We start from the raw sequence: 24,153 nt of genomic DNA, 5'->3' as shown, positions 1-24,153 counted from the left end.
CTTTAATAAAAGAAAAGGTATAGTACGTACGTACTTATGTATGAAATATTCAAGAAAGTATAACATCTTAGTCGATGGTTACTTAGAAAAAACGTCAGCCAACACCAATTTGATATATTTTATAATCTTATTCCTTCTCGACTCTAAGTGGACGTCATCTTCCGTTGTCAAAAAAAAAAAAATGGACGTCTTCTACGGATAATTAGAAATCGTGTGGTTTGACTAATTCATCTTTCTTCTCATGACTTTTTTTTTTTTTCATTCTCAAACCATGTTATCATTGGAAAGTACGATTTTATTAGTTATTAATCTCTAACAAAATCCGACTAATTATATTTAATGAAATCTTTTCTTTTTAATTATTTTTATCTAAAAAATATCATTCGAGTGCGTGCTTAAAAAAATCTGAATCAAGTTGCACTTAAATCAAACACAATGTTAATTATTTTGACTTATTTTATAATAATAAAATATAATAAAAAAATATAAAAAAAAAAGAAGTTATCAGGAAGATAACATCCAATTAATTACATGTTTTTATTAGTATTCCCAATTAATGTGTGTGAAGTGACTAGCTGGTAGAGCCAAGTCTCTAGCAGTTCACATCATTCCCTTATATAAACCCTGGTACAAAACTTGGCTGTAATCAGAGCTTGGCAATTAATCATTTCATCTAATTAGAGAGATGATTTCTCTGAGCTTGTGGCATCTCCTCCTCGTACTTTCATGTGTTCTTCTTTTGACTCAGACATATTCTGAAGATGACCAAAAGGTAAGTTTAATGTCTTTCATTTTTAATTACTTAACTTCCAAAGTAGTAATATTGTATTTATTTGGTGCAGTTTATTTTAAAGCAATAACAATTTGTTTTTTTTTTTTCATTTTCCTTCTTAGAAGAGTTTTTTATACAAGCGTATGTATTGCTTTTTAGAAAATAATCTTTCCCAAACAAGCATTTAAATGATATATATCTCTCTCGAAGAAATAATCTTTTGAAAATAAAAGACTTTACTTTGTCTTTTTTATTGTTTTCCCCTAACTTTTTCAATCCTTTCGATCTGAGAACTTTTATAAACATCTTCCAAAAAAAAAATCTAATCGCTATCTTTTAATTTTATCAATTCTTTTGGAAACCCCACTTTTATGTCCATAAATGTTATTAATGTTTAAGAAAAGTTTGGGTGATTTTCAAAACGAGTAAAAAAACTATCTTAAAATTGAGTTTAACCACTAAAATCATGATCGATAAGTATAACTTGTAAGTAGTTATTATTAAAATAAAATAAATAAAAAAACTTATCATACATATTAATTTTCTTTGGATGCCAGTATATATAAAAACTATTTAAAAATTTAAGAGGCCGGCTGAAATATTTATTTTTCAATAATTAATATGCACCCAGGCCTGTTTTTATTTACTCGCTGATTACGTTCTGCATACCTGAATTATTGTGTCTGAATTCTTAATTTCTTTGATCGTATTATTTTCTAATTTTTCTCACACCTGATCATATGATATATTTTACGCAGACCTACATTGTCTACATGGGTGATCATCCAAAGGGAGTAATTCAATCCGCAGAATCACTTCACATCAGTATGGTTCAAAATATCCTCGGCAGGTTATTCAATTGCATATTCATTTATGTTTGAATGCATATAAATTCACCAACAATATATATACATTGATAATATAAGTTATGTTTGAAAACACATTCGAGTTAATTTCTATTTTTTTATTTTGAAAAACTCTTTTGACTTAATAAACAAGTTTATTTTAATAATTTCTCAATATTTTTTTTATCTTTTTAAACAAATTATAATTTTATTATTTTTTAATTATTTTATATTTTTCAATTATTTCAACAAGTTAATTTAACTAAACACTTAGTATTTAATAAGTTAATTTTGTCAAAAAAATACCCATAATTTGTTTTCTATATGAACGGAGTTATCTGTTAGGATTAGTCTGTTATGTGTATTATTTATATTAATAATTTGATTTGTATTAAATAAAGTTATACGAAGTGGACTAAATAGAATGTCCAACGATGAATTAGTACAATTTTTTCTATATTACAAAAAATAGCTCTCTAGTTGCTGGGGTGTAGTGGTTATCACGTTAGTCTTACACATTAAAGGTCCCAGTTCGATCCTGGACAAACAACAAAGGCTTTTTCATTTTTGTTTTTTTTTTAGGATTTCTTTTTTAGTTAGAATTCTATAGTAATTATAGTTTTATGAAAATGTTTTTATCAATTAAAAAAGTATTTTATTTTTATTATAATATTTACAATTTCAAATGGCATTTATCCATCCAGCAAATTTGCACCGGATGCTTTGCTACATAGCTACAAGAAGAGTTTTAATGGATTTGTTGTAAAGCTAACAGAAGAGGAAGCAGTGAGAATGGCAGGTATGCATTATCTCTCTCTCACTATATATTTATCTATATCACTTATAAATTCTTGCATGTGTTTATTTTGATGTGCAATTTTTTATATGTGTTAATTAGAATTGGATGGTGTTGTTTCTGTTTTCCCAAACAAAAAGAACGAACTTCATACAACAAGGTCATGGGACTTCATAGGCTTATCTCAGAATGTCAAGAGAACAAGTATAGAGAGTGATATAATTGTTGGAGTAATAGATTCAGGAATTTGGCCGGAGTCTGATAGCTTTGATGACGAAGGATTTGGTCCACCACCACAAAAATGGAAAGGCACTTGCCATAACTTCACCTGCAACAAGTACATAATATTGTTACACGCTCATTTTAATAGCATTTTGTTAACTTCAAACCTTATAAACTGCTTTCTTTTTTAAAGAAAACCTTAAAACTGATTTTAAGCAATCAAAATTGAGATTTATTCATGTTGAAATTAATTAAAAGTATTTATTACATACAAAAATACAAAAGTATAATAAATGTTTTCTTTCTAGTAAATTAATATTTTCATATATTTTTTCGGTAAAAATATTTTCATGTTTAGTTGCTTAAAGTCAACTCCTTCACACATTTTAGAAAGGTTATAGACAAAAATTAGATTCATTCTTAGATACTTTTAGTGTTGTTTTTTCATAAAAATTGGAGCTTACCTTAGTAAAATTAGGGGTGATCATTGGTCTGAATCAATGGATACTCCAGTGATGCTGAACCAATTTAAACTAAATTAAAATTTGGATTGGTATGGTTCATTGGTTCGGATAGCAAATACACAATGAGTTTGGATTGAATCTCAGATTTTATTTTGTTGCTATCCTTTATCGTTTTTATAAAAAAATCTTTAGAATTTGGGCTTGATAACCCAGCCAAATTTATCCTATGTTTTCATTTTAAGACTATTGATCAATGATTACTGGATTGTAAATTAATACATTATTTAATTTTAACTTGGAATGGAATAGGTTTCATATTATAGTAGTAGTCGAAAATGAGATTTTGAGTTAATGGTATAAAACTGCACTCAGAGTTTCTACAATATGCCATTCATTTTTTCATTAATTTCAATATTGTCCTTAGGTATGAGGTTTACGGATTGTAAATTCGTAAGTCCCATGTAGGTATTGAATTTGTGATCTTCGTGTTATTAATACGATATTCTAACCAACTAAATTAATAGACCAATTATATTAAAAAATAATTAATGTTATTATATATAACACTAAAATTTATAATATATATTTAATATACATATAAATTATATAATAAATTTTATAAAGATTAATTTTAATCTAATAATGTATTTTTTTATATATATTAATTTTAAATAAAAATCATAAGTTTACTAAAAATTTATATATGGAAAAAAATACATTATTAGATCAAAATTAATTATATAAACTTATATGTGTGTCAAATATATATTGGAAATTTTAGTGTTACATATAGTAATATTAATTATTTTTAACAAAATTGACCTATTAATTCAGTTAGTTAGAGTGTTGAGCTAATAATGCAAGTATCACAAATTTTTTCATCTTAGTGCTGGGTGTATGAGAAAATATTTTGGGCTTAGAAAAAAAAAAATCCCTAAAAAAATACCTCAGCCAATTCAACCCAACTCATGTCCGCCCCTAAATACACATGATTAATAATGGTCAACATAGGTTATGGTGTTTACACCGCTAAAATCATATCTGACAAATCCCACGGAGAACAACAATATCAGCATTAAGAAATTGTATTTAAATTTATTAAAAGATTATTTTTAGCAATTTATTTATATATGAATGCTTCCGCAACTTGTTTAATTTTCAGTAAAATCATTGGAGCAAAATATTTTCGCATGGATGGTTCATATGAAAAGAATGACATCATATCTCCAAGGGATACAATTGGGCATGGAACTCACTGTGCATCCACTGCTGCTGGAAACTCAGTTATTGAGTCCACAAGTTTCTTTGGCCTTGCCTCAGGGACTGCAAGAGGAGGAGTTCCATCAGCACGCATTGCTGTATACAAATCTTGTTGGTCAAGTGGTTGTGATGATGCTGACATCCTTCAAGCATTTGATGAAGCAATTGAAGATGGTGTTGATATCATTTCCATTTCACTTGGACCTAGAGAAGTTGAATATAGTGACTATTTCAATGATGTGTTCGCCATAGGGGCTTTCCATGCAATGAAGAAAGGAATACTAACCTCCATTTCTGCTGGTAATAGTGGTCCAGAGTTTTATACAATATCTAAAAATGCACCATGGTCACTTTCTGTAGCTGCTAGCACTATAGACAGAAAGTTTTTTACCCGTGTTCAATTGGGTGATGGCACAATCTATGAGGTAATTTAGACAATAATTATGTTTAATCTTACACCATAGTTATATAATGTTTTCTTATAATTTACTTTGTTTTTCTATAATTTTGTATTGCATCTCTAATCTTTTCTTATAGTTTATCTCTTTAGAGTCATTATTTTGTATGAACATTTTGCTATAGAAATGATAAGTTCATTATTTAAACTCATCATAATAAAATTCATTAGAATTAAATGATGATGCATTAATAATACTATAAAATAATTTTACATTGTCGTCAAATCATAAAGCATCATTGATACGACTTTTAAGATAGGTAAAAGTCAACAAATTTTTCATAATTAAATAAATTAGTTAAATGATAGTATAAAATTATTTTATGTTTTCAATGCTTAACTCTTTTTCTCCATTCATTATGTATGTACATAAAAATTTAATATTTCTTTACTAAGTATTTTTTTTCTTCATAATCTCCCCTAAACAATTTTGACGTTGACCCTTTCTTAAAATATATAGGAGTATAGTTACTCGGTCTACTTGTCTTTTTCTTTTTAATCGATCTATAAAGGCTAAACTACAGTTAGCAATTAGTCTATAGTTAGTTAGTTAATCTATTAGGACAGCTGTGTGACAGTTGTCACTAACTAATTCAAGTCAGTCGATAGTTACCGTTGTGTAACTGTCTATATATACTGAGGTTTAACTGATTTCTCTTTACGTTGAATAATATCTCACTTCACCTCAATTCTATTTGTGATATTTTATCTTTCTCTTTGAGATTTCTATATGGTATCATAGAGCTTTATTTCGACTTCCATGGCTTCCGCTTCTGTTCCTCCTCCTCCCCCTCTTCTGCCTAGGAATAATGGTTCTCCGCTAGGTTCTTTAATTGTTATCACTGCAAAGGAGTTTTCGCATTTCATTTCACAGAAGCTTACCAATTCCAATTATCTCCTTCGGTGTCAGCAGGTTAAACTTGTTCTCAAAGGACATCGTCTTTTTCATCTCCTCATTGAACTACATATTCCGCCTCGATATCTCATCGTTGCCGATCATGATGTCAGTGTTGTTTTGTCTGATTTTCTGCTTTGGGAGCAACATGATCAACTCCTTTTGTCGTGGCTTCAATAAACTATTTCTACCGAGGTACTTTAATTTGCAGCTTGTTGGTTGCAAAGCTGCGTGGCATCTTTTGGATAAGCTTCACACACACTTTCATTCCATTGTTCATGCGAAAAAGAGACAGCTCCGTAATGACTTAACGCAATATTTTTCTAAACAATAGTTCTATTTATGACTATTTGTTTCGCATTCAAACCATTATTGATTCTCTTTCAATGATTGGAGAGCGTGTGTCTGAATCCGATCATGTTGACATAGTTCTTAATGGTTTACCGGATGAATTTGAGTTGCTCGTCACTTTTATGAGTGGCAAGTTTGAGTCGCTCTCTATTGATGAAGTCTCGACTCTTCTATTGGCTCATGAGACTCGTATGACTCGCAAGAAATCACTTGCCTCATTCGTTACTTCGATTAATCTCGTTGAAGAAGCAAAACCTAATTCCAACCCTAATTTGGTGCACCAGGATTCTCATCCTCGGGCTTATGTTGCTCAAGGTTTTGGCTCATCCTTGCACTCTGCAATGCTGCCATGAACTATAATAATCATAATCAGACCACTAATTCACATCATACACAACAGTCTCATCAATCTTAATACAATCAATATTCTCAGCACACTAATTTTCCTCAAGCTAATTTGACAAGTGTTCCTTCAGCCCCTTCTTCGAGTTGGTATCCCAATTTAGGGGCCTCTCACTATGTCACAGATGTTTCTCAAAATATTCATCGAACCACTCCCTTTGAAGGACCAGACCAAATTACAATTGGTAATTGTCAAGGTTTGAATATCAACTCTTCAAGTTTATCCTCCTTCTCATCTCTTTTCAATCCCAAAATTCCATTTGTTCTTAATAACCTCTTATTTGTTCCTTCCTTTACAAAAAATTTAAGAAGTGTCAGTCAATTCTGTAGGGATAATTTTTTACTTTTTGAGTTTCATTCTGAATTTTGTTTGGTCAAATCTCAAGTCTCTAAAAAGGTGCTCCTTAAAGGGATGGTAGGTTGAAATGGCCTTTATCAATTCCCTAATTTGCTTCAGTCAACTAGAGAACAACTCAAGCTCTCTATCACTGTCAATACCATTTTTGTTGTTAGCTCAATACCTGTGCCAACTGCTTTTTCTCAAGATTTTGTTTCACCTAGTGTAAATAGAATCAATCCTAGTGTGTCTCATGTAAATAATCTTTCTAATAGTCCTCTTTCCTTGGCCACTTGCCAATCCAGATTAGGTCACCATAGTGGTGACACTATGAAACTTGAATCTAGATTATGTAATATTCCTATTTTGAATAAAACAGGTTCTGATTTTTGTTTTCACTGTTGCATTGGAAAATCTCATTGTCTTCCATCTTCCCCTTCTCTCATTGTATATTTTAATCCTTTTGACCTCATTTATACTGATTTGTGAGGTCCTTCACCTGTCTTGTCCAATAATGGTTACATCCATTATGTAACCTTTGTTGATGCTCACACTCGTTTCACTTGGCTTTATCTGTTGAGAAATAAATTTGAGACTCTTGATCTATTCAAACAGTTTCACACTTTAGTTAAAACTCAATTTAATTTACCTATAAAAGCTATTGATTCTAACTAGGAGGGGGGAGTACATACCCTTTACTAAATTTCTTGTAGAACTTAGTGTGCAACACAAATTGATTTGTCCCCACACTCATCATCAGAATGGAGTTGTGGAAAGGAAGCACAAACATGTAGTTGAAATTGCCCTCACTATGTTATCTCAAGCCTTTATGTCTCTTGAGTATTGGGACCATGTTGTTACTTCTGTTGTGTATCTTATCAATTGTCTTCCATCATCCTCTGATCAAGAGGTGCCTTATCAAAAATTGTTCAACAGACTCCTAAATTATAAGTTCCTAAAAGTGTTTGGATGTGCTTGTTATCCTCTCCTACGACCCTACAATCAGAATAAGCTTCAACCAAGGTCTCAAGAGTGCTTTTTTCTAGGCTATTCTCTCTCTCTCTCACAAGGGTAACAAGTGCCTGGCTGAAGATGGAAGGATGTATATTTCAAAGGATGTGATATTTATGAGTTGGCTTTTCCTTTTTCTAAGTTGTTTGGAGAAGAAAACTCAGTATCCTCCACTACTGCTATTGTTTCTTCCTTTCAACAGATCTTACTTATTTTTTCTACACATCCACCAGGTGTCACTCCTTCCATTCTTGACAACCATACTCCTATAGGTCAAATGGATAATGATTCCTCATGCACTATTTCATCTTCAGTGGGAGCAGATTTTGTTTCTGATGTTGACTCTCAATCAACTTCAACATCAACACCCACTGTAGTTTCTCCCACTCCAACAGTTCTTGTCAAACCTGTTAACACTCATCTTATGTGCACTCAAGCCAAGGATGGTGTAGTTAAACCCAGGTTGCAGCCCACTATTTTTTTAGCTCATGTTAAGCCCAAATCTACAAAGTCTGCTATTTCTAGTCCACAATGGCTGGCAGCTATGAAAATTGAATATGAGGCCTTGATGAAAAATGGTACTTGGTCCCTCCAGGTCTTCCTTCTAATAGATCTCCTGTGGGTTGCAAATGAGTTTTTCGAGTCAAGGAAAATCTTGATGGCATTGTCAATAAATACAAAGCTAGACTAGTGGCTAAAGGTTTCCACTAGCAACTTGGTTTTGATTACAATGAGACATTGTCTTCTATCATCAAAGCAATTGTTTTCAGAATTCTTCTTTCCCTTGTTGTAACTCATAAGGGGGGTCTTCAGCAATTAGATGTCAATATGCTTTTCTCACTGGTGTTCTTGAATAATATATCTACATGAGTCAACCCCCAGGATTTGAAGATTCCAACAAACAACTTGTTTGTAAGTTGAATAAGGTGATTTATGGTCTCAAACAAGCTCCTTGAGCTTGGTTTGATAAACTAAAGGCCACTTTTCTTTTGGTTTCAGTTCAGGTCCAACAAGTGTGATCCCTCACTTTTTGTTTACATTGATTCCAAAAAATATTGTTATTTTCATGCTTGTGTGTGTATATGACATTATTGTCATTGGGAATAATCCTATATTCATCAAGTTTGTAGTCACCAAAATCAACACTGAGTTTTCACTCAAAGACCTAGGGAGTCTTAACTATTTTCTGGGAATTGAAGTCAGACCTCAGTCCAATGGTGATTTAATTCTGACTCAGTCTAAGTACATTATAGAGTTTTTGGGAAAAACAAAAATGGATGAGACCAATCTTGTTTCTTCTCCAATGGTTGGAGGCTGCAAGTTAACTAAGTCAAGGTATGAGCCTTTCTTTGACCCCACTTTATATAGGTCTATTGTGGGAGCCTTGTAGTATGCCACCATCACTCGACCTGAAATTAGTTTCTATGTTAACAAAGTCTGCCAGTACATGTCAAATCCATCAGAATAGCATTGGGGAGCAATAAAACAAATTCTTAGATATCTAGCCGATACTACCAACTTTGGTTTGAAGTTTCTCCCTCCCTCTACTAGACCTTCCTTTACAATTCATGCCTATTATGATGCTAACTGGGCATTTGATCTTGACGATAGAAGATCTACTTTTGGTGCAACCATTTTCTTTGGCTCCAATTTAGTTTCTTAGTGGTCAAAGAAACAATTTGTTGTTACAAGGTCCAATACATAGGCTAAGTATCACAGTCTAGCCTTAGCTACTGCAAAAGTCGCATGTATTAGGTCCTTGTTGTCAGAATTGCGCATTCCTCATCACTCACTAGTCATTTTTTGAGAAAATCTGAGCATTATTGCTCTTGCTCACAATCATGCTATGCACTCTCAAACCAAGCACATGAAATTGGATTTGTTCTTTGTTAGGAAAAAAGTTTTGGAGAAGCAACTTCAAGTGGTTCAAGTTCCTGCCATTTATTAGAAAGCTGATATTTTGACAAAGACTTTGACTCCTTCAAACTTTTCTACTTACAGGTCCAAGCTCAAAGTGGTTGAAAAGCATTCTGCCAACCCCTCATGAGCTTGTAGGGGTATATAAGAGTATACTTGTCTTTTTGCTTTTAATAAATTTGTAAAGGTATAAACTACCGCTACTAGTTAGTCTATAATTAGTTAGTTAACATGTTAAAACAGATGTATGACACTTGTTACTAACTAACTCAGGTTAATTGACAGTTACAAATATGTAACTGTCTATATATACTGAGGTGTAAGTGATTTTTCCTTGGGCTGCATAATATCTCACTTCACCTCAATGTTGATTGTTATATTCTCTCTCTATGAGATTTCTATAAAATATGATATGTTTTAAGTTAAATTAAAGATAAATATATTTTTATTTGTTTTAGAGACAACTCGATTTAATTTGTCTAAATCAATCAAGCATCTTAATTAATATTTTAATTAAACTATTTTTTTAGGTGCACACAATTCATTTTTTTAATACAATAATTTCATAATTTTTAAATATACTATTTTTAGATTTCCTTTAAATATAGTTCATTAGTAGAGTTGATGCTTTTTGTCGCTTTTTCCATTCTTTCATTTCATGTGAGTCTTCCTGATTGACATCGTGAATTTTTTTAATTAACCCCAGAAGCTTAATTTACTCAATATTCAGGGAGTTTCAGTAAATACGTTTGATCTAAAAAATGAGAGTTATCCTTTAATTTATGGTGGAGATGCACCCAATATCACTGGTGGATACAATAGTTCCATATCGAGGTAACAACTAAATATAGTTACTAGTATCTCTCTTACAAAAGTTATTCTTTTATTTACTGAATTTCAAGACTTCATTCTAACATTATAACTACTTAGGTTATGCCTGCAAGATTCTTTGGATGAGGATTTGGTGAAAGGAAAGATTGTTTTGTGTGATGGTTTTCGAGGTCCTACATCTGTGGGATTGGTTTCTGGAGCAGCTGGTATTTTACTAAGAAGTTCAAGGTCAAAAGATGTGGCTTATACATTTGCATTGCCAGCAGTTCACCTTGGCCTAAATTATGGGGCACTTATACAATCTTACATAAATCTAACAAGGTATATTTTACTCTTTCTCTTGTTAGGATCATATATAATGCATGTCATTTGGGAGTCATGAGGTGGTTAATTTGGTGGTAGAGTGATATGGAGGTTTGAATCTTTCTATATGAATAATATTTATTAATAAAAATAAATTAAAATAAAATACTGCATGTCGTTTTCTTTAGTCTATATGTTATATGATATTAAATTCTATGACTACAGTGATCCAACTGCCACTATATTTAAGAGTAATGAAGGCAAAGACTCATTTGCACCTTACATAGCTTCATTCTCATCTAGAGGACCAAATGCAATCACTCCAAACATTCTTAAGGTAACTTTATATAATATATATAATACTATAATATCCACAATAATTTGTATTTTCCAATATCGTTTTCTTAATCTAATTATTTATTGATTTTGTAGCCTGATTTAGCTGCTCCAGGAGTTGACATTTTAGCAGCATGGTCACCAATTGTCCCTCCTTCTAATGTTAAAGGTGATAAGAGAATAGCAAACTATACCATACAATCTGGAACTTCAATGGCATGCCCTCATGCTACTGCGGCAGCTGCCTATATCAAATCCTTTCATCCTAATTGGTCACCTGCCGCAATCAAATCAGCATTAATGACTACTGGTAATGAGTTCTCAACTTCTAAATCACATAAATATTGCTAAAGAACTTTTTTCTTTCAATTTATTTTTTCAGATAAGGAAAAAACAATCAATGTAAAAAAAAATTATTAGACTTTAGTAAAATTAATTTGGGAAAAAATAATGTAAAACAAATGATCATGCAGCTGAGAATGATATTTTTTTAAAAATAGTAAAACTGATTTATCTTTGATAATTAAATAAAATCATTTATATATATATATATATATATATATATATATATATATATATTAATATGTTTTACTTTAATAATCCAATATTTTAAAAAAATTTACACGATAAATATAACTCAGTTGACAACACACGCTGAGTTTATATGGAATTCAATTTTCACGAAATACATTCTTGAAGAGAGGTGAGAAGTTTTAAATATGATTAAGTCTCGAACTAAGTAATTGTGTGGTTGTTAATTAAAAAAAAAGCTAAAATGATTGCATTTTATTAGTATCAATTAGTCATGCTATCAAATTTTCCTCCTCGTGAATGTATTTTAATATGATGGTTATGATTGACATTAATTGTTGTTCTTTCTTATTTGCACATAGCTACCCCAATGAGTGTTGCACTTGACCCTGAAGCCGAATTTGCTTATGGTGCGGGGCAAATTCATCCCATCAAGGCATTGAATCCTGGCTTAGTATATGATGCCAGTGAAATCGATTATGTCAACTTTCTATGTGAACAAGGTTACGATACCAAAAAGCTAAGAAGTATTACAAATGATAATAGTAGTTGTACACAACCCAGTGATGGAATAGGTTGGGATTTAAATCTCCCATCTTTTGCTGTAGCAGTGAACACCTCAACATCTTTTAGTGGTGTTGTTTTTCATAGAACCGTTACAAATGTTGGATTTGCTACATCAACATATAAAGCTAGAGTAACTATACCTTCATCTTTTTTGAAGTTCAAAGTGGAGCCAGATGTTTTGTCCTTCTCATTTGTGGGTCAAAAGAAGTCCTTCACCCTTAGGATTGAAGGGAGGCTTAATTTTGATATAGTTTCTTCTTCTTTGATTTGGGATGATGGAACTTTTATAGTAAGGAGTCCTATTGTCATGTTTGCTGCATAAAAATAATTCCCATGTAAGGAGCCTATTGTTGTGTATGTTGAATAAAAAATAATTGTAGTTAATAAATTAAAATTTGTAGTACGTATTTATGGAATTTTTACTGTGGTCAATTAGTATGGGTTATTTAAAGTTAGATTTAAATATATTTTTAGCCTCTATAAGGATAAATTCTTATTACTTTGGTCCTTAATTTTTTTATTTCTAATTCTCACAAATTTTAAAAGTTTTAAAAATGATTCACAATATCACTATTAAGTGACAATATGTCGGGCATGAGGATAAAGAGCATTGCTACGAGAAGATATGGGACGAAAATTTGATGAAAAATATGCCAATATTTGATTAGTTAATTAATAATTTCTTTTAGAGAAGTTAATTAATAAGTTAAAATAAATAAAAAATCAAGATTTTACAGAAATGACAGTATTGGTGTGTTGCTTTAACATTTTCGCACTCTACAAATTTATACTATTAAGCCTTATCCGAGGATAATTATGCAGCTTCACATTGTTGACCTTACATAATTATTTGTAGACTTTTTTTAGAAGAAATTATTCGTATACTAGTCAATATTGAATTATTATGCTACAACGCAAATTAATATTTTTTTGTTTTAGAAAATGAAAGTGGACAAATTGTGTCTCATCTAATCAACTCCTTTGCAGCATATAATAATTCATTATCTATTTTTTTTCTTCTAAAAAATGATGATTGCTAAACGAATAACATCATATCTTGTGAGAAGAATGAAAATTCAGATCACGCTCTCCTAACCATTTCCCTTCCCCTTTATCACGCTTCCCTAGGGTTTAACAATGCCTAGTAAGGGTATACATTCAAGGCCACTCCTTGATTTGTCATGCACATCGAGACTTGGGGAGGCTTCTAACCTCAGAGGTTCCAAGGCCAACCTCATTTTTTAAACTAGGAAGTCAGACTCGTTTGCATAACCCTACAAGTACAGTCTTTGTCCTATAATAATTGTTGTGTGAGAAAAAAAAACTTATCTAAAGATAATTATTATTTTAATTTTTTAATACAATAATAATTAGTTTTTTTCATTTATATCACTCATAATATTAACGGTAAGGGCTATAAAAACAAAAAAATTAATTAATGATCATAAAGTTAATTTTGTAAAATTATTTTTATCTTTTATTCATTTACTCTTTCCGTTCCTAATTATATTAATTAAGATCATTTTTAGAAATTCGTTTGTCTCATTTTATAATTTTTTAAAAAATTTCTAAATGTATTAATTATTTTTTTCTACATATTCTTACTTAATTATTTTTTTTATAAATATTAATGAGAAATAATTAAGTAGATAGATTTAAAAAAAATTAAAATAATAATACACATAATTGACATATTTAATATGATTAATTAAATTAATTATTTTTTAAGCGACATATATTAATCGAAAAAGTCTTATAATTAGAATTGAAAAAAAAATATTATTTTTTCTTGATTTATATTAAAATAACCTAAATGACAATTATCGTGAGGAAGAAAGTACACAGGATGATCAGTCAAAATTGCAACCTGTTACACCATGATGTTGTATAAAATTCCGGGATAATAAAACCAAATTAGATCACAATTACAAAAAAGATAGGACATGAAACAATTGAATAAAAACTTAACATCAAATCAACTGGATAGTTGTCAAGGTAAAGTGATAAGCAACACAAGATTGCACTATTAAATCAAAATTTTGAATCATCAATTCATTAGCATCGCAGTTTGATGCATTTATCTACTGTGCCCAATTCTGAATACTACTGCTTTCACCCAGGTAGTGCTCATTTCCCATCAATATTGTCCAACAGTGTTTCAAAAGAAAACCTGCTCCACATGCACGTAACAAATAATGTTATTGTAATATATTAGGCATAATTTTCTAGAATCAAGTAAAGAGTATTTCTAACTGATATTTTCTATATTTTAAGGTCTAATTTCATTTAAGAAGAAAGCAACAAGTTGATGAAGCTTCATACCAATGAAGTAATCACGGGAAGATGATGATTTTGTAAAATCTCGTCTTCTTTATAATGCGGGAAGAAGCTGTTTCTGGTCATCTTCATTTTGACTATCAGACCCTCCAATTCCTCCGGATTGTGACTCAATATCAGAGATTTGAGTAATAAATTCCCATTTAAAAACTTTGTTTCTACTATTACTGACTAGCTTCAACCCTGATGCAATGGCATATGCAGGGAAGACCCCATAGTCTTTAATTTTATATATCCTACCTTGGTCGGGTTCATAGTAATCTAATTCAAATATAAGTGTTACGTTGCTAAAATGATCATAGGAAGCACTTGTTCCATCAAATTGGCTGACATCAAGATACGAAAACATGTGATCTGAAATTATATTGCTCACACATTCTATATCTATCCTTAATTTTTTTGGCAGACATGTATGTCATCTTCATAGATATTAATTAAAATTGTATCATTCCCACCATGATACTCCCAATAATCATCATCATTATCGCAACCTAATATTACGATGGGATGGCGAAAGAAAATAAAAGAGATTCATTTTCTAAAAAGAAACTAGAGGGAGTCGTCACCAACACTTATTTGAAGAAAATATTAAAAAAAATCAAAAAGAAGGTTTGCGAATTTTGAAAAGAAGGAATATGGGAGTTATTTACGCATAGGGAAGGTGCTAGCACTCCACGCGCCCATCACAAAGAACAACATCCTTTAATCGAGTGTGCAATAAAAATAACGTGGTTTCAAAATATTTATTTTCTCGAGAGCAGTGAATTTTTTTATTATTTATTATTTTTATTTTTTTTTAATCGACAAGGGTGTTGTCGTTGCTCCTATGTATCCCCAGGTGTAATGAGGACATCAAACCTACGTAGTTCTTTAAGTATGAATGTTTGTGTATTGAATTGATTTTATATTTTTGAAAGATTTATTTTAATTGCAAATAAAGAGTCGTTAAGGCGTTAGACCTTAAAACGACGTTTGAAATTTTGAAGAGTGGAGGGAGTCGTTAAGGTGTTGGATCTTGAAATGATCTCAATTGATATTTGACGAAAAGAAGTTTGGTTGTGAATTGATTTTTTTTATTTGGTTTTGTTTATTGGTCGGATATCTATCGTATCCACCTATTACGAATAGGAAGAATATCCTAAAGCGCATGAGGCGAGTCTAGGACCCAGCCTTGTGCACTACGGAAACAAAGTGCCCGAGGAGAATTACTTGGCAAGTCCGAGATATAGCGCGGCTATCCCCGACAATGATGCAAGAAACTTGAGAAGGAAATACGAAAATTGTGATAGTAAAGTAAAAGAAATAGTAAAAATACGGAGAATAACGGAATCACAGGAACAACGAAAAATACGTAAATTACAAAATCACAGAACATACGAAAATAACGGAATTTAGTAAGCCGGAAAAACGTAAATTACGAAAATGACTTAAATTAATAAAAAAACAAACATAGGATTGGATTTCATCGCTCATACCCTTAGTATCCTAATAAGATCAACATATATAAATCATTTTTTAACATTAATAATGCATAAATGAGTAGAAAAGATTAACACATATATAATATCAAGAGGAATACATAAGGGTACAAAGATTACTCCCGATTCTTAAGAAAAAAACTAACTGATCATTGAGCAGAGCACAAGACTAATAAGAGAAATGACGAAGGAAGTGATTCACGATCATAACTTTTCACCGCCTCAGCTCCACTTTTCCTTTTTTTCCTACTTCTTCTGCATTTTCTCTGGTGTCTTCAAAGCTTTGGACCTCCTTTCCCTCTTCCCCTGCATAGCTATTTATAGGAAAAGCCATTTAGTGTAGAGGAAACTCGCCCAGGCAAGCTGGAGTTCACCCAAGCGAGCTACTTGCTTAGGGTTGAAGGCACTAACTCATCCAAGCGAGTGGCTTGCTTAGGGCTGAAGTTTCCTCTTAGCCCAGGCAAGCTAAATGCTAGCCTAGGCGAATCTAGGGTCAGAAAAGTTTATGAAAAGATCATTTTGCCCCTTCCTGTGGCTTTGTTTCTGGATCTAACAAACAACCCTCAAAACCCTGAGCGGCCCCTTGGCCTTGCACTGTAATCGATGTCAAACACCGTAATTCGATTGGGAATGATAAAAACATTATACCTAGATGATAAAAGCATTATACCCAGATGAAATTAGGGTCTAACAATCATCATATCATCTTGGTGGTTTGTAAGAAATAATGATCTAAGAAATGAAATTGAACAGGTCAAATTTTGGAAGATAAGGAATATTGATAAACCTCACTCCTGTATGAAACCCACACCCTTCATTAACATAGACTTCTGAAAAGAAGAAGCAATCATTGTCTTCAAACACTACTAAAAATGTAGTTTTTTACGATGTGCTTTCTAAGACAGTTCCCAAAAGTCATCTTAATATATAAAATAGTGAAAATTTTGTAAATAACAGAAGATGTATGATGACGGTTTTATAAAAGTCATCTTAGAATTTGAGTGTTCAAATTAAAAATCAAGTACTCAAAGACTATTTTCTTAAAATCATTTTTGAAATTAGTGTCATTCTCGTGCATCCTAGCCTTATCCTCATTCTAACGCTCAACCTTCCCTTCTCCTCTTACATCCTTTCTTTGTGCCCTCACCGAAAAAATCTAATTTTGTTTGCCTCTTCTCCTTCAGATCTATTCCTCCCTCAAATCTAAAATCACTCCCACTCTTTTTTTCCTTCACACAAAGCCGCGACAATGTCAAGCGACAGTGACAAAGATGGGCTCCTCTAATTCCCAAAAGCCGATGGTGAACTACATCTAGCCGTTGAAGAAACCCCCTCCTCCACCGAAACAGTCGCAGAGAAAAGGTAGAGTTATCTCCAACAACGATAATTCCAAAATCGAGATGCTCAGCATCTCTAGCGATGACGAGAACAACGTCCAAGATTCAGTTGCCACCTCCAGGACCAAAGCTTTCGCAGTCGAAAGAGCGATGCGTGAAGACGACCACACCTGGGATGACGAGGAGCCTAGTCACTAAAAGCACGTTGACGAGGCTGAGGTACACAATAATCGCATATTCTAGTGCTTTGCATGTGATAGCTTGCTCATAGGGTTGGTGAAATGAGGGAAACAAGATCAGCAACTGCGGCTCAAAAACTTTTGGCTCCAATTTTTTTTTTTTTAAAAAAAGGTTATGCAATGGGTAGAAAGCGGATTACCTTCCTACTGTCTTTCCCTCATGGCATGGAATGTGTTGATCCACTGGGGTTGGGGTAAAGTTCATTTTGCTGCTTATCTTGCATTGCTTTTGCATTGTTTTCCTATTTGTTATGTTAGTCTTTGGCTCTATTGTTGGTGTTATTTCCATATTTCTTCAATTCGTTGAGGGATTAAATATGTTTTTATCTTTGTATGTTTCATGTCATTTACCTGTAGTATATATTTTATATACTTTGACTCTTACCTTCTGTAACAATTTTTGTATGAAGATTCAATATGTTTTTTATTGGCTTTTCCATTTTGTTGCAGTCGCTCCTCTACTGGCTCTAGTGAATGAATGGTAGAACACACCAACTAATTGGGTGGGTTCAGATCCTTATGTTGTTTGTTGGGATGGCATTAAGTGTACCATTTCATGCATTATCTCTATGTACTTTGAAGTTTTAATTTCTTTCAAAATTGATACCTTTTCCTGAATTGTCTTCTTTGAGATTAACTTGGTTGCTAGTATTTCAGATCATTAGCAAGCACAGATTTATCTAGCCAACTTACTTCAAGTATTGGATCACTATCTGAACTGCTGATTTTGTAATTTTTTTACTTTGGTCCTTGTAAATGATCAAATATCTTAATTTGTTTGCTGAACTTGTGGAATATATATTAAAATAGTGTTAAGGACTAAGCATCATGAAAACTAATTATGTTTGGCCACTATCTATAGTATTGCATGAAGTCTTCATTTCATTTTCATTTACAAAATCCCTAATGTGAGCATATGAAACTATTTTTCTTAAAGCGGTGACTTTGTGCTTTGTTGTTGATTTTTTCCTTTGTAGGGATCTGTCTTACAATAAGAAATTAATAGGACCACTTCTAGTGACATAGGAAACTTGAGAAAACTGAGAAACTTGCAAGGCATTATTAAATGTTGTTAAGAATTTTTAAGATCATAATTCAATTGTGATTAAGTATAAGTGTTTGACCAAACAACTTTAACAGTTCAATTTATTATTTTATTTTGCAAACTTCTTATCAATTGTGGTTTCACCGGTCCTATCCCAATTACAATTGGAAATTTAGAACGACTGGTTTTCCTGTAAGAGTTGTTTGCTTCATTTAGTCTAACCAGGACCTTTTCTACCCCCCATTTGGACTATGTTTTGAGTATCATATGTTCATATATTTTTGCAGTCCCTATATTTTGATTGCTACCGATATCTTGTAACATAATAAAGTTGGTTTCAATTCCAGATCTTTAAATTCTAATGGCTTCACTGGGCCAATTCCAGCTGCCATTGGTAATCTCTCAAATTTTAATAACCTTCCTAAATTGCAGCATTTTGTTATTAAACTTGTTTGATAAATAGAACAATGTATTTGGTTAATTAAGTTAATTTTCTTAAAAGGATGCTATATGGTGTTTATTTGTTTACTTCTATTTGAATTTCTTCATACCTCAAACACTCATGTTTATACTTTATACTACAAAGTTTATATCCTTTTATTCCTTACCTCTAGGAACTTGCATGGCTCATTAAACTGTCAATATACTCCAGCTTTAGTCTATTTGAATGTTGTAAAGTTGTTATTGGCTCTAAAGCACTTGATCTTGGGAATGGCATGTTTTTTTCCTTTAGTCTATCTGAAACTTCAAGGAGCATGGGGGTCCTTCTTGTCTTCTCCAACACCAACAAATTAATTAACAAGTGGAAGTGCTTCTATTCTTGTTCAAACCTATTTCATCTTAGCAATCCAAAAACACATATATGGTAAATTAATTAAGTTCAGTAATTTGTTTCTGTAGATTTTGTGGCTATTCGTGGGGTCAAACTGAGTGAGGAAAAATGAGTGACAATTTGATGGAAAAAGTCAACGCTTTGGGGGAGTAACTCAAAATTAGTGGGGCTAAGGTGGACCGGAAGATGAGTGTTGGCATGAGTTCTGTGAGCTTCATGGTCAAGGAATTTTTCCAAGATTCAAGCCATATATGCTTCCGATCATATCTATGAGCTTCCGGTCATATCTGCTTGATTGGTGCAAACCAATCGGCGGGCATCAAAAACCGAAAAGTCAAACTTCCAATCATCATCAAGTGTTCCTTCAAACGCTACACCATCACTGGATAACTGGGCGAGTTTAAAGAAAAGGGACTAGTTTATGACCATATTAATCCCATATACCTCGGAAATCAAGGAATCTTCTTAAATTTCTAAGTTAGAATAAAAGGCTCTAACTAATTCAAGATAAAAAGGAAGTTTCATGGAAATAAATTGGATTAATCCCGGATTTTGAAATGCTTGAAAACAATCAAACACTTCATCATCAAAGAAAGCTAAGTCTACAAACTTAGGGTCGATAATGGAACGAGAAGAGAAAAGGGAATTGTACCGGATACGTTGTTCTTCCGAGGAAAACAACGTAAGAGATTATATGGAGGGAGTAATTTGTGTTGTCTGTGCTTTGGATGCTCCGTGGCTTCGAGTTCCTATGATTGCAGATGAAGTCGAAACACCATTTTTGCTTCTTTGATGGTTCTGCCATTTGAGGGAGTTTTTGGAAGTTTTGATCGGTGGAGATGAAATAGAATGAAAAATGATGAATTTTGGGCTTTGTGGGACATGATTTGGTCAAGAATTGAGGGAGAAATCGAGTTCTGAAGTTTATGGATTTTAGGATCGCGTTGTTGCAGAAATCGCGTCTTAGCAGTTTCTGAAAATTTCAAATTTATAGGCAGAGACACTTTGTAATCGATTACAGGAATATTGTAATCGATTACGTAATCAATTACAGGAATGTTGTAATCGATTACACTTATCCTAATTTCTTGTAATCGATTACATGTGAAGGTAATCGATTACCAGATACTATTTCCTAAGACTAAGTGCTAATTGACTATCAACACTTACCAAGATGAATTTTTGTTAACATAGAAGATTTTATCATATCAAAATAATTTTATTTGAAATAAAATATAATAATTTTGAAAAGCATAAAAAAATATTTTGAACAATCAATCAAGTAATTCAAACATATCAAACATGAATTATACAAGGATTGAAGGATATAGAACACAAACATCATCAAACATTTAGATTTGTTAAAGGTAATTTAAAACTTGGAAAGTTTAAAGAAAACAATAAATCATTTTAAAAGCAATCCCAAACCAATAAAAAACATGTAGTCATCATGTTAACAATTTAATTCAAAATTAATGAACTGAACCACTTAATTTGAGTAATTGGATAAGATAATACCTTTTTCATGATTGGAGTGTTTGATCTTCATCATTGGAATGAAATGGAAATCAGATTGTCATCTTGATTTTAGTCCCTTTGAGTGATGTCCTCTTCACTCTCATAGTCTTTTGTTAGAAGGTTGATTTCCTCCTTTTTAGATCCTTCTAATGAATCATTGTCTTCCCAAGCGATGTAAGCCTTCTTGGTCCTTCTTTCTTCATGCCTTTTCTTATCACTCTTCTTAGGCCATTGCTTGTTTGAGTGGCAATTTGCTTTGATGTGACCAAGTTGGTTGCACTTGTAGCATCTAAGAGTTTGAAATCCTTCATGGGATCTTTTTCCATGGTTAAAATTTTGACGCCTCTCGATTCTTCTATTCTTGACAAATTTGTGAAACTTCTTCACAAAGAGTGAGAAGTCTTCTTCATCTTTTGATTCTTCATCTTCTTTTTCCTCTTGCATTGATGAGGAGGCTTTTAGTGCTATGCTTCATTTCCTCTTGTCGGTTTCTTCATTTTGATTTAGCCGTTGGAGTTCCATCTCATGTTCCTGTAATATGCCAAAAAGGGTGGCAAGAGACATAGAAGAAAGATTTTTACTTTCAGAAATAGGAGTTACCTTGGGCTTTCATTCCCTACTTAAGCATCTCAAAACTTTATTAATTAAATCTTCATCAGGAAAGGTTTTTCCTAAGGAGGCAAGGTGATTAACTATGTGTGTGAATCTTTTCTGCATGCTTTGGATGTTCTCATTTGTGTTCATCCTAAATAATTCATATTCATGTGTAAGGGTGTTAACTCTAGATCTTTTCACATCAGTGGTGCCTTCATGTGTGAGTTGTAGTGTATCCCACATCTCCTTGGCATTTAAACAGTTTGAAACTCTAAAATATTCATCTATTCCTAGGGCAGAAGTGATAATGTTTTTGGCTTTAAGATCTTATTGGACTTTTCTTCTATCTTCTTCAGACCATTTATCTCTAGGTTTTTCTATTGTTGTGGTTGTTGATGTGCTTCCATCTATTATAGAGGGAACATAAGGTCCTATTTTTATGGCTTCCCAAATGTTGTAGTTTATGGCTTCAATAAAGATTTGCATTCGAGTTTTCCAGTAGTGGTAACCCTCACCATTAAAGATAGGTGGCCTATGGATGGAGTTTCCTTCAAGGAACAAAAAATTTGAGGAGGCCATTTATCTTGAAGTTGTGAAACTTTTCTCAAGAAACCTGCTCTGATACCACTTGTTGGATCAAATGGCCTCGGAATAATTAAGAAGATGGGGTTGAATTAATTATTAATGTGTCTTGACTAATTAAAATTTATCCTTCTTAATATTACTAGATTCAATTAGGCTTTACTACTAAGTTATGAGAAGGTAAAGAACAGAAACAATAACTTAGACAAAAGTAAAGCGAAAATAAAAAGTGCACAGCGGAAAAGTAAAGAGTGTAGGGAAGAAAAAAGCAAACACAAGATTTATATTGGTTCGTCCACAATCCGTGCCTACGTTCAGTCCCCAAGCAACCCACGGTTCTTGAGATTTCCAATAACCTTGTAAAATCCTTTACAAGAAAAGGGCCACAAAGGATGTACCCTCCCTTGTTCTCTTTGAACAACCAAGTAGATGTACCCTCTACTTGAAGCGAACCATAAAGGATGTATCCTCCCTTGTGTTCACTATTACAACCAAGAAGCTACCCGCTTCTTACACAGAAATCTCATACTGTTAGTTCTTCGAATTCAGTGTTTGGGCAAAGAATTCTCAGACGGTTAGTTCTTTGAATTCTTTTGGCAAGAGGGAGAAGGAAAGAATCAAAAGAATTCTCAGACGGACAGTTCTTTGAATTCTTTTGGCAGGAGGGAGAAGGAATGAATCAAAAGAATAACACAAGTTTTTTGACCAATGAACTTTTCTTGACAAAGAAAGTATTGAACAAAAAACTCTTAGAAAGATGTTGAGAAATGGATCAGAAAGTTCTTTCTAAATTCGTGCCATGGTTACATATTTTTAGTCATTTGATGGCTCTTGAAAAACCAAGTTAAAAGTTGTGACTCTTGGCAATTTCTTCAAAACTAGTCACTTTAAAAGTTGTGACTCTTTTGAAAATTAGTCACTTTAAAAGTTGTGACTCTTGAAAAAATCTTCAGAAACTAGTCACTTTAAAAATTATGACTTTTGGCAATTTATTTTTCAAAATCAGTCATTGGTAATCGATTACCATTATAGTGTAATCGATTACACATCAACAGATGTGACTCTTCATGTTTAAATTTGAAAACTAATGTTTAGAAAAGCTGGTAATCGATTATAAATGTTGTATAATCGATTACACAAGTTTAAAAATGTTTTATCACAAGTTGTGACTTTTGAAATTTGAAATCTAACGTTTAAAAACATTGGTAATCGATTACATGTCCATGGTAATCGATTACTACTTTGTAAAACAGTTATAAAACTGTTTGGGCTTCTGGTAATCGATTACCAGAGAGTAAAAACTCTGGTAAAAGATTTTTCTTTGAAAAATTCTTTTGGACAAATTGTACTATTCAATCTTGTTTTTTGAAAAAAAAAACTCTTTTTATACTTACCTTGATGTTTTTCTTGAAGTTCTTGCATATCTTGAGTCTTCTCTTGAATCTTGATTCTTGATTGAACGACTCTTTGATTCTTAAAACTTGTTTTGACTCTTGATTCTTGACTTGAGGCTTTGGCATCATCAAAATAAACTTGGAAAGCTTTGTTTCCACATCAACCATTGAGGAATTAGATCACTTTAATTAATGGGATTCCTGGGCTTGCTAATTAACAATTATATTAGTGTGATATTTAATTTTTGATTTTGAACTTTCCTTTTCTATCACTTTTTTTCATGAATCAACTCTACCTTATTAACTTAAGATGTTAGGAATGGACAAGAATTGAGGCAGCCATGATGGTATCATAGATTACTTAGTCATAACTCATAAAAGCTCTAATGGTTTTTTTATCCAACGCTACTTTTCTGGTCCAGAGTTTGAAATCAAGGGGTATTCGATTCCTTGGTCGTGATGATGAAAGCTTGGCTCCTATATTTACTCCTCCTCACTCT

At 32.3% G+C, this 24,153-nt stretch overlaps 1 protein-coding gene across 1 annotated transcript; it reads left to right on the top strand.

The window, feature by feature from the left end:
* Positions 1–654: 654 nt before the first annotated feature.
* Positions 655–12,623, top strand: LOC100800042 (cucumisin). The gene is made up of 10 exons (XM_006590006.3): positions 655–772; positions 1,531–1,622; positions 2,322–2,416; positions 2,516–2,750; positions 4,262–4,784; positions 10,460–10,563; positions 10,660–10,881; positions 11,089–11,200; positions 11,296–11,509; positions 12,093–12,623. The coding sequence occupies exons 1-10, from the start codon at positions 686–688 to the stop codon at positions 12,617–12,619; spliced, it is 2,211 nt and encodes a 736-aa protein (XP_006590069.2). The 5' UTR covers positions 655–685; the 3' UTR covers positions 12,620–12,623.
* The last annotated feature ends 11,530 nt before the right edge of the window (positions 12,624–24,153 follow it).

Source organism: Glycine max, chromosome 10, assembly GCF_000004515.6.
Source record: "Glycine max cultivar Williams 82 chromosome 10, Glycine_max_v4.0, whole genome shotgun sequence".
NCBI lineage: Eukaryota > Viridiplantae > Streptophyta > Magnoliopsida > Fabales > Fabaceae > Glycine > Glycine max.
This window is presented reverse-complemented; position numbering and strand designations above follow the sequence as displayed.

Coding starts and splice junctions, on each gene's coding strand:
- LOC100800042 (XM_006590006.3), top strand. CDS start 686: ATGATTTCTCTGAGCTTGTGGCATCTCCTCCTCGTACTTTCATGTGTT. Junction 10,564..10,659: donor TACAATAGTTCCATATCGAG/GTAACAACTAAA, acceptor ATAACTACTTAG/GTTATGCCTGCAAGATTCTT. Junction 11,201..11,295: donor TCACTCCAAACATTCTTAAG/GTAACTTTATAT, acceptor TTGATTTTGTAG/CCTGATTTAGCTGCTCCAGG.